The 12,176-nt window shown below is 37.2% G+C and overlaps 1 protein-coding gene across 3 annotated transcripts in view; it reads right to left on the bottom strand.

Annotated features, from left to right (window-relative positions):
* MSH3 (mutS homolog 3) overlaps window positions 1–12,176 on the bottom strand; it is a 185,987-nt gene that overhangs the window by 30,826 nt on the left and 142,985 nt on the right. For all 3 annotated transcript variants that reach the window (XM_010863368.1, XM_010863367.1, XM_010863366.1), the window contains exon 20: window positions 6,957–7,114. In XM_010863368.1, the coding sequence (XP_010861670.1) occupies window positions 6,957–7,114 (158 nt within the window). The remainder of the gene's footprint in view (window positions 1–6,956; window positions 7,115–12,176) is intronic.

Here is a 12,176-nt window from a genome sequence, read left to right as displayed (position 1 = left end):
TCTTGATGAAGGTGAAAGAGGACAGTGAAAAAGTTGGCTTAAAGCTCAACATTCAGAAAACGCAGATCATGGCATCTGGTCCTATCACTTCATGGCAGATAGATGGGGAAACAGTGGAAACAGTGGCTGACTTTATTTTTCTGGGCTCCAAAATCACTGCAGATGGTGACTGCAGCCATGAAATTAAAAGATGCTTACTCCTTGGAAGGAAAGTTATGACCAACCTAGATAGCGTATTAAGAAGCAGAGACATTACTTTGTCAATAAAGGTCCATCTAGTCAAGTCTATGGTTTTTCCAGTGGTCATGTATGGATGTGAGAGTTGGACTATAAAGAAAGCTGAGAGGAGAAGAATTGATGCTTTTGAACTGTGATGTTGGAGAAGACTCTTAAGATACCCTTGGACTGCAAGGAGATTTAACCAGTCCATCCTAAAAGAGATCAGTCCTGGGTGTTCATTGGAAGGACTGATGTTGAGGCTGAAACTCCAATACTTTGGCCACCTAATGCGAAGAGCTGACTTATTGGAAAAGACCCTGATGCTGGGAGGGATTGGGGGCAGGAGGAGAAGGGGATGACAGAGGATGAGATGGTTGGATGGCATCATCGACTCAATGAACATGGATTTGGGTGCACTCCAGGAGTTGGTGATGGACAGGGAGGCCTGGCATGCTGCAGTCCATGGGGTCACAAAGAGTCGGACACAACTGAGCGACTGAACTGAACTGAATTATTGATAAACTGGATGCTATAAGGCATGAGACTCTTGGAACAAGTCCAGAGGGAACAGTTCATAATCTTGAAAACAAGATATGATCCTGAGGTCGGAAAACCAACCCGAGACTGTTTCTCAACTGGTGTCTCAGAGTCACATCTTTTACGTATCTGGTGGAAACTCTATAGATAAGAATATTAGTCTTAGTTACTGATTTGTTATTGATTACTGTTTCCTAATTACTCAATGGTTAATGATCATTTTGTTCTTTGGCCCTGAAGGCCACATGAGTTATAGTTTAATACCCCACATATTCTTTCATTCATGGCTGAAAGTACAATAAAGCCGGCTTGGATTCAGTTTCGGCGCCTTCACCTTGGAGCGGTGTTGGTTCCCTGATCCTCGCCTTTTTCTGAATTCTTGTGTCTCATTTCTCATTCTCTCGCTGTATAGCGCTTTCGGAAACCTTGCTTGTCGAGCTAGTCTCGACACAGTATAATCTCCATTTTTATAGGTGATAAAATTGAAACACTGAAAAGTCAAGTAATTTAGTAAAGGTCACATGGTTGTTAAGTGGAAAAGTGGGATTTGTAATCAATTATAACACATCTTTTTTTTTTTTTTTTCTTTAAATAAAAGGACATCATACTGCTTTCAAGGCCCTAGGTGAAGTAACTAGTGAATGGTCAGGAAATTGGTGAATTTGTATGGAAACCTGCATTTTCTGGCTCTAAAGCTTCCATCCTTTCCCGATACTAACCCATCTACTTACACTTTCAATCCAGTTCAGTTCAGTCACTCAGTCGTGTCAGACTTTGCGACCCATGGACCGCAGCATGCCAGGCATCCCTGGCATCCCTGTCCATCGCCAGCTCCCGGAGTTTACCCAAACTCATGTCCAGTGAGTCGGTGATGCCATCTAGCCATCTCATCCTGTCATTCCCTTCTCCTCCCGCCTTCAGTCCTTCCCAGCATCAGGGTCTTTTCCAATGAGTCAGCTCTTCACATCAGGTGGCCAAAGTATTGGAGCTTCAGCTTCAGCATCAGTCCTTCCAATGAATATTCAGGACTGATCTCTTTTAGAATGAACTGGTTGGATGTCCTTACAGTCCAAGGGACTCTCAAGAGTCTTCTCCAACACCACAGTTCAAAAGCATCAATTCTTCAGTGCTCAGCTTTCTTTATAGTCCAACTCTCATATCCATACATGTCTACCAGAAAGACCATAGTTTTGACTAGATGGACCTTTGTTGGCAAAGTAATGTCTCTGCTTTTTAATACGCTGTCTAGGTTGATATTATCAAGAGATAAAAGAATCCTAGTGACCCATCCAGTACTGGCCAAAGTCTTGGGTTTTATTCTGTTTACGTCACGTTAATCCAGCACCCGTTTCATGGGTGCTGTCAAAAGACACAAAAATCCTGAGTCAGAGACAAAGGACTTATTACCCATGTTGGTTTGCATCAGCTGTTCTGTCCCGTAGGCAGAAGGCAAAGGGCTCACCATGGATGCTGCTACTGTGCATGCAGTGGGTCGTTAATCAGCAGAAACACTGAGCTTGAGGACTGACTACTTGTACAACAAACAGAAGCCAGCTTTCTCATTGAGGGGAGATGTCACTTCTTCTCTCAATATTGCTTACTGCAAGTCCACCCCTGACAAAAGCTTAGGTAGGGAGAAATCGGGTTTTCTTGGTATACTTAGCAGGTACATGCAGAGATGCTCAGGGCCGATGGCAGACTGCTTCTATCAATATAAGCATGACCTTGAGGTCCATGAAACAACAGCTACTTAAAGGGAAAGCATAAGAGAATGTTCTATATGTATGTGTTTAAATCTTTATAATCTATTTATTTCTTTACTTCTTTAACTGATTCACAGTTAAAAGTTTGCTAATTAACTAGTGTTTTAAAGCTGTGCTCAATCATGCAGTATAAAAAACCAGTATCTCTCTATGTTTCAGACAGATCTAGAGATCCAAATAGATTCAGATTTGATTTGTTTGCCCTGATTTCATAGCTTGTGTTACAAACTTTTACCTAATGTTTGGTTGTCTCTCTTTTCATGACATTAGCTGCCATTTCTAATTATTGCCTAGATGTATAATGACATTAGGGATTGAAAAAAAAAAGTGGGGGGGTGTACGGTTATATTCTAATTCCACTATTCCCTCTTTGCTAGCTGGAATACTGATATAAAGGGAAAATTCTTCTCATCATCTTTTTGGAAAGACATGGTAGCTGCTTGATTCTCCCCTTTATCTTTAAATTCTCATTCTCCAAAGTGACTAATGACTTCTTATTTTAAATATCATGAATTCATTCTAATACCCTCCAAGGTGACCAATGCATCTTTTTTTAGAATCATAAATTCATGGACATAAACATACCCCACTGGACATCCCTCTTAAACATGTTCAAGTCTACCAGTCAAAAACAAAACAAGTCCCTTACTGGATTTCTCACCTCCTCTTCCCAGCCAATCTGCTCCAGTGTCGTCTACTAACTCTATTTCCTAACCTCTCACTTACTGTTGAACCTTCTATAACTGGAGGGTTAAAGTTATAACCTCCCACCACCCAGACATAATGGTTCTTGCAAAGGTCACTAGTCACATCCATTTTGCTAAAACCAAGGTGGACTTCTGAGGCTTCATCTCATTCAACTACTGTGGACCACTTCTTCCTTGAAGCCCTCTTCCCCATGCCCCCACGATACTGTGATGTCCTGGTTTTCCCCTACCTCTCTGGCTACTCCTCCTCTGTTGGTTGTTCAAGCTTATTCTTCTTACTCAGCCATGACATGTTGGCAGTTCTAAGGCTCAATCCTGGAACACTGTCTTCTTCACTATACTCTCTGCCAACAGGATCCCATCCACACCCAGGATTTCACTCCCCACCTTACACAAAGATGTCTCACAACAAATCTATATTGTTACCTTTTCTCTCTCCCTCTGAACTCAAATTTTATATTCAACTGACTACATGACAGCTTTCTTAAGGTCTAAGAGTGTTTCTATCTACTGCATACAAACATAAAGTCAATACTCAGTCATCAAAAAGAATGAAATAAGGCCATCTGCAGCACCATGGATGGACCTAGAGATTATTATACTACGTGAAGTAAGCCAGGCAGAGGAAGACAACTACCAAGATGTCACCCAAATTAGGAGCTTGGAATTAACATACACACACTACTATATATAAAATAAATAACCTATAACAAGGACCTACTATATAGTACAAGGAACTCTACTCAAGATTCAATAATAACCTGCATGGCTAAAGAATCTGAAGAAGAATGGATATGTGTGTATCTATAACAAGGACCTACTATATAGTACAAGGAACTCTACTCAAGATTCAATAATAACCTGTATGGCTAAAGAATCTGAAGAAGAATGGATATGTGTGTATCTGTAACTGAAGCACTTTGCTGTACACCTGAAACTAACAACACTGTAAATCAACTATACTCCAATAAAATTAAAAACAAAACTAAAGTCAGGATCCATGAAAAAAAAAAAAAATCATCCTCTTCCAGTAAATGCCACCATTCTCCAACCAGACGCACAAACTACTCTCATCTCTGAAAACACCACTTATTTATCTCAGCCTCATACCTATCTGTCATCAAGTCCTGTTGATTTATCTTCTAACTGCCTTTCAATTATGACTCCTTTCCACTTTAACACTACATCCCAGTTCAAACTACTGATACCTCTCACCAAGGCCACTGCAAGGGCCTACTGATAACACTGGTCTGATCAACTGTGTCCTTTCTCCACATATCTTCTGCACTGCAGCCAGTGTAGAGGTGATCGTGCCAAGCCTTTCAGTGGTTTCCCATGGCTTTTACACAAACTCCTAACATGGCCTACACTCTGTGTAACTTGCTTATTTTCTTCATCTTCATACCTTCATTGAAAAGCATGCTCCCCTAGAGAGCAACCATTCACTCTGTCGTCTACGTGTTGTTGTTGTTGTTGTTGTTGTTTTTAATGTGAAAGAACTTTGCACATGCTGCTTCCTTGGTCTGAAATGCTCTTTCTTCAATTTAACTCCTCCTTCACACATACAAAACTTGCTAAAGGGAGCCTTCCCCTGACCTTCCTGACCAGATCAGATCCCAGTACCACAGGCAGTCGTAGCCTCTTGTACACAACCTTTGTAGATTTGTCATATCTGTAATTTTACATTTCTTTATATGACTTTTTGGTTTATGCTAATCTTCTCCATCAGGAAATTTCATGGGAACAGAAACTATGGTTGCTTTGTATTCCTAGTGCTTGTCATGTTAGATGTCAAGTTAGTATATGCTGGATGAATGAACAAATGAAAACGAATGGATAAATATCCAAGTTTGTTGAAATTAATATGTGTTGTCCTTTTCCAGAAGGCTTATGTTTGCTCTCACTGAATGTACTTTATATAAATATTTTATGTACACAGAACAGTGCCTATTCATTGATAAGAATGTTATTATATTAATATTATAAATATGTTATTATCATAAAGGTTAGTTGTTGTTATCACTGAATTCATTCCTTGTGATAGAAACTATTTTCAGGTTACTTCTGAATCTATTCTTGAACACCCTGTCCCTTACCTAACTCCATTATAAAACCAGACAAAATCACCAATTCATAATTTGTTTCCCTTATAATTATTGCCATGAGACACAGTTCTGGTTAGTGAAATATAAGTGAAAGCTTTCTGGGAAGCTTCCAAAAAGGTATGGACTTCCTGAAAACAGGAGAAGTCTTTGCATTCCTTTTCACTTTTTCCTCATGCGAATATCAACGTGATGTCTAGATTCACAGTAAGTATCTTGCAACTATCAGGAGAAGGCAAAAAAACTGCAGAGCCACTAAAGCACCAGAAGTGGCCACCTACTTCAGGCCTTTTTGTTCAATGAGAAAAGTAAAACCTATTTTCTTTTCTATTACTTGTGTATAAAAATACTCCTGATATTCTGCTAACTAGATTTTCTTCCAGACAAGTTACCTTACATGGACCAAGATATTTTTTCCTCTTTCTTTTTATTTTCCTTTCTTTACATCTTTTTTCTCCTAATAAAACTTCTCTGTCACTCTCCCTAATAATGTAACCAAAATAAAAATATCTATATAGGAAACAGAAAATTAATTATAATTTTAAAAACTAAAGAAAGATTTTTTAAATTTCTTTAAAGTGAAAGACAGTTGTGTCCAACTCTTTGTGACCCCAAGGACTATGCAGTCCATGGAATCCTCTAGGCCAGAATACTGGAGTGGGTAGCCTATCCCTTCTGCAGGGGATCTTCCCGACCCAGGAATTGAACCGAGGTCTCCTGCATTGCAGGCGGATTCTTTACCAACTGAGCTATCAGGGAGGCCTAGTTAATTTACAAATATATGGAAATCAAAATAACATCTGTTTGGTGATATGGCATAAAACAGAATTTAAGTTGCTTTGTTTTTGCTCATTCTTAGATATAAGACCAAATTTTAAAGTATTCTAATGTCTATTCAAATACATGAATATTAGCATGTGATATATTCTAATGTGTTCAAGGGTCAAATATTAAATAAGCAGGAAAATAAATCAGATACTCTACAGACATACTTTGACTATGTGCTATAGAGTATATTTACTTTTTTCTAAAAATTAAGTGTAGGAAGTATAAATAATACTTTAAGAACTCATAAATCTGAATAAGTAGATTAAACTATGAATCTTAACCCATGAGACCAGGATATTTCACCTATATTCCAAATATGGCCTACAATTTAGGTTTATATGTTGAGGGTAAGTCTTAGCCTCATGTTATGTCCTTAAAGCAAAAACGAATATGAATTAAATTATTTTGGGCCAGTGCCTTTTCCAGTCTGTTCTCAGTTCCCCATCTATAAAACAGGGAAGGTAGACCACCAATAAAACATGGATAGCAGACTTCTCTACAGAGCCTAGAAACCAAGTCTCCAAGCTCTCTACTTCTGATTGATCTTCTACACATGATTTCCTTTAAAGAAAGAGCTCAGTAACTAAAAATAACTTGGAAACTACTGGACAAAATGATCTCCTAGGTCTCTTCTGATATTAGTTTCATGATGAAGTGATTTCTTTAAACTCCTAAATTCTAAATAGCAAAATCCTATACAGCAAATCTGTTCAATTAAATATGTACGTAAGAAAATTCATGTGACAATGTGGTCTTGATTTATTGCCAGAAATATATCCAAATAGAATTCGTGTTTTTACCTTGTGAAAATGCCATCCACGATTCCAATTGTGGCTTCCTCTGCAGGTACATAGGAGCCAATCTGAGCCATGACAGTAATCAATGCAACTTGTTTTATATACGAGCTTTTTCCACCCATGTTTGGTCCGGTAATTATCATTACTCTCTCCGAGTCCCCCTAGAAAATTAAAAAGCAATTTCACTTATTGTACCAGAGGGGGTTCTATATAATATCTATAATTTATTCCATAAATGGGAATGTATTAGGCAAAGATTATGCTGTGGTATTTAAATGTCACCCATTAAGCATCACAAAGGGAAAGAAGCTCTCTGTTTTCAATTTGAACTGTGATATTACAGAACAGTGAATTCTCAGCAGTGCACAAGGTTGTTTCGGAGTATAAAAAAGGAAATAACAAGAATCAACCTAGATGAGATAACCCCTATGGTTTTCTCTTTAAATAATCATTAATCTGCTTATGAGTGTCTTTTATATTACTTACATTTAAAATCTATCAATTTCCATATGTCCAAATCACAGGTATTATTTATCTAACTGCAGAAGGCCTAATCTGAATTGGTAGCACATGATATTTTTAGTTACAGATTTTAATATAGACAGTAAAGAGATTGATAATACCAAATTCTAGGTATCAATTTTATCAACATTTAATTACTTACTGGCATTTCACCAGAATAAGTGAAAAAGGCAGAAAAGCTGCAATGCTTGCTGTGATTTAATTTCTAGAATTTACCTGTATTAAACAATTCTAGTACTTGCCAAGTATATCCTAAGAAAAACCATCCAACTGCAGTCCTCTACAGAGGAGTCAGCCTTAGGCATCCACGTGCTTTATTATGTGAACACAACGCCCTTGGCTATACCTGCCTGGTCAAGAGTAGCCGATCCATAACTGACCAACAGCCTAAGAGAAGACATAAACGTCTTCTGAAACTAGGCTCATCAAATCATCTCTTGGGAGTTGAAATTGAGAACCATGGAGTGCGTGCGTGCATGCTCAGTCATTTCAGTCGTGTCTGACTCTTTGAGCCCCCATGGACTATATATAGCCCACAAGGCTCCTCTGTTCATAGGATTTTCCAGGCAAGAATACTGGAGTGGGTTGCCATGCCCTCCTCTGGGGATCTTCCTGATGCACAGAGGGAACCCGTGTCTCCTGTGGCTCCTGCACTGCAGGCAGATTCTTTACCACTGAGCCACTGGAGAAGCCCCAAGAACCATGGAAAGGATCAATCTATTGATAACCAGAGGAGAGGTTGATAAGAAAGGCAGAATGAAGCTACACAACACTGGGGACCGTAAATGAGAAGTTATGAGGAACCAAAAGGTATGACAGGGGTGAAAAGAATAATTATCAATGATAAGGAAAGAAAAAAATAGAGAAGAGCCAAGAGGAGTTGAGATGCCTCATGCAAATAATGGGGGTATCAGATTAAAGCATTATAAAGCCTTATAATTGAGGGGATAAAAAGTAAACCTATTCCATCTCTAAGTTGTAAAAGTGAAAGTGTTAGTTTCTCAGTTGTGTCTGACTCTTTGCAACCCCATGGACTGTAGGCCCCCCAGGCTCCTCTGTCCATGGAATTCTCCAGGCAAGAATACTCTAGTGGGTTGCCAACCCTTTCTCCAGGAGCTCTAGCCAACCCAGGGTAGAGTCCCCACATTGCAGGCAGATTCTTTACTGTCTGAGCCACCAAGGAAGCCCTGAATGACACAACTTGTGAGCAAACATTTTTTAATTTTTCTACAGACATTAAAAAATAATAAACCTATTATAAACAAACATTTGGCATATGAAATGCTTTGAAAATTCAGATTAAATGAGCAGAGTTCTTTTAAAAAATTGATAAAAAATAATATAATAAATAGAAAATAATCCAGTATATATTAAAGATTTTAAATCTATAATTAAAAGTCCTTCAACAAGAAAAACTCAAACTGAGATAACTTTCCCACTAAGGACAGGGAAGCCTGGCGTGCTGTAGTCCATGGGGTCGGAAAGACTTGGACACGACTGAGCGACTGAAAAACAAAATAGAAAAAAATAGTATCAATCTTACAAAAACTATTCTAGAGAATAGAACAATAGGGAACTCTTCCCAAATCATTTCTGAAAGCCACCATGATCTTGACACCAAAACCTGACCAAGAGCATTACAAGAAAGAAAACTTACAAGTCAACTTTATCCACAAATACATACACAAGACTCCTCAATAAAATATTAGTAAGACAATCCAAAGATATATAAACCATTTAGAATTTTTGAGGGAAACAAGGTGGTTTAATATTCAAAAGGCAGTTAACAAAATAAATTAACATTATAAATAACAATAAAATAACATTAACAAAATAAATTAAACATCCATTCACTTTTAAAAATGCAGGAAAAGGAAATAAAAGGTATAAGGATTAAAAAGAGAATAATGAAACTGTCATTACTCCTATATGTCATTACTATGTTACCAGAAAATCTAAAGTGATCTATGAAAATTATTAGAATCTACAAATGAAATGAGCAAGCGCTTTAGGTACAAGTTCAGTATTCAAATGCCAACATTATTTCTACATTTTACCAACAAGTAACTGGAAATTTTTTAAATGATCTAATTTACCACAATATCAAAAGAAATCAAATATCTAGGAATAAACCTAATACAATGAACAAGACTTCTACAGAGAAAACTACAAAATATTATTGAAAGAAACTGAAAAAGGTAAACAGTGAAAACAAGGTTTCTTTTAAAATAAATTTATAAAAGCTTTTGAAGGCTTGATGCTTTTGAAGTGTGATGTTAGAGAAGACACTTGAGAGTCCCTTGGACTGCGAGGAGATCAAACCAGTCAATTCTAAAGGAAATCAGCCCTGAATATTCACTGGAAGGACTGATGCTAAAGCTGAAGCTCCAACACTCTGGCCACCTGATGCAAAGAACCAACTCATTGGAAAAGACTGACGCTGGGAAAGCCTGAAGGTAAAAGGAGGGGAGGACGGCAGAGGATAAGATGGGTTAGACAGCATCACTGACTCAATGAACATGAACTTGAGCAAACTCCGGGAGATAGTAGAGGACAGGGGAGCCTGGCATGCTGCAGTCCATGGGGTCACAAAGAGATGGACGTGACTTAGCGACTAAACAACAACATTGATCAAAAGATGTCATTAAGAGAATACAAAATCACAGAATATATGATATACGTACTATATATTTCCCAAAGACTTGGATGCAGTGTACATAATGAACTCCCACAAACCAAAAGAAGGACAAACTTCAAGAAAAATGGTAGAGGAAAAAAAATTTTAAATGACAACACAAAAACCCACAAATGATCAGTAAGATGACAGTATACTTTAAATCATTAAGAAAACACAAACCAAATCAGGGAGACAACGTTACTTTACTTAATGGCTACAGTTAAAACCAAAAACTGTCAGTATTAAGCTTTGGCAAAGATGTAGGACAACTAGAATTTTTAGATACTGTTATTAGGGGAGTAAATTGAAAACTATTTTGGAAAACTGCTTGGTAGAGTCTACTAAAGCTGAAAGTAGACATATCTGAACAATTCTGCTCCTAGGTACATGTCCAACAGAAATGTACATGATGTACATTTAAAAAAAAAAAAACATGTAAAAGAATGTTCACAGCAATACTTTCATAACAGTACTAAATTGGAAGTAACTCAAATGTTTATCAATAGAACAGAAAAGTTATATATTTATACAATGAAATTCTCTATGACCATATAAATAAGCAATATGCAAAAAAAAGGATGAATCACATAAAACCAATGTTGAATCAAAGAAGCCAGACACAAAGAATACATATTGTATGTTTCTATTATATACAGCTCAAAAACGAGAACAAAAATAACCAAATTATTATTCGTTGGTAAAAGAAATTAGGAGAGTGGTTACCCTTTAGAGGGGAAGGAGTTAATGGGAGGCCCTCCCTCCCAAGTGGGGATTTTAGAATGTGTTCCTTCCCTTACTATTCTTCTGTTTCTTGACCTGGTTTTGGATACTTACATGGGTACACTTTGTGAAAATTCATTAAGCTGTACACTTAAGATTTGTACCTAATTCTGTATGTTATGTTTCAATTAAAGTTATCTTCAAAAGGAAATGAATACATTCTCACAAATTAACCTACATGCAGTACAACTGTGGAAGTTAATTCTGAAATTTATTTGATAGAGTTAAGTCAATTCAACTTTGAAGAATGAGCTGGGAGAGGAGACTTTGTAAAGCTATAGTAATTAAAAGTGCAGCATTGCTTTAGGAACAGGTAAACAGAGAAGTAACAGCAAGCCTGGACACAAACCTATACTGGCCTGTGAGACATGTGAGAGTTAGGATCACAAACAAGCAGAAAAGACGCCACGCTCAATAAACAATGGTGGGATAACTGGGTACCCACATAATAAGAGTCAGACTGGAATCTCACAGCCTTTAAATCAATCCAGATGGATGAAAGAAAAAAATATGAAACGCAAGCAATCTTTTAGAGGAAAACATGGAAGAACAACTTAATGACATGAAGGTAGGGAATAACTTATTGATAAGATAGAATAAGCAATATAAAAATATAAATCATACAGGAGAAGACTAACATATTTGATTAAATTTTTAAAACCTCTGTTATTAAAAGCAGTCACCAAACACAAAATGAAAAGGCATATAACAAAGAAGTAGTGCTCATACTTATTAGGACCATCAAAACAATGGAAAAATAGGCAAAGGACATAAGTATATTATATACACAAAGGCCAAAAAGTATTTATCAGAGAAAGGAAAATGAAATCAGCAGCATTTTCCAAGGGACCTACAAGCTATTCCTCATAGTCACATAAGGGAAAAAAAAAATTAATTGTGAATATTTCTGAAGGAATAATTTTTAAGGAATAACTTTTTACATTTATCATACTATCAAAAAGTTTAAAAGTTTGCTTAAATAGCATGTTGGAAAGAACATGGACAGCAATTTGGAAATGTTTACTGAAGCTAAACAGCCCATATACTGGTCTACATGACACAGTGATTCCCCTTTTAGAAATCTAGGAAGATACACAAGCACTCAAAAAGACATTTATAAAGCTGTTCAGAGTAATAAACACCCTCTTCCAACAACCCAAGAGAAGGCTCTATACATGGACATCACCAGATGGTCAACACCAAAATCAGATTGATTATATTCTTTGCAGCCAAAGATGGAGAAG

Source organism: Bison bison, unplaced genomic scaffold, assembly GCF_000754665.1.
Source record: "Bison bison bison isolate TAMUID 2011002044 unplaced genomic scaffold, Bison_UMD1.0 scf7180017864490, whole genome shotgun sequence".
Lineage (NCBI taxonomy): Eukaryota > Metazoa > Chordata > Mammalia > Artiodactyla > Bovidae > Bison > Bison bison.
Note: the sequence above shows the minus strand (reverse complement) of the source record. Positions and strands in the feature narration are given on the sequence as shown.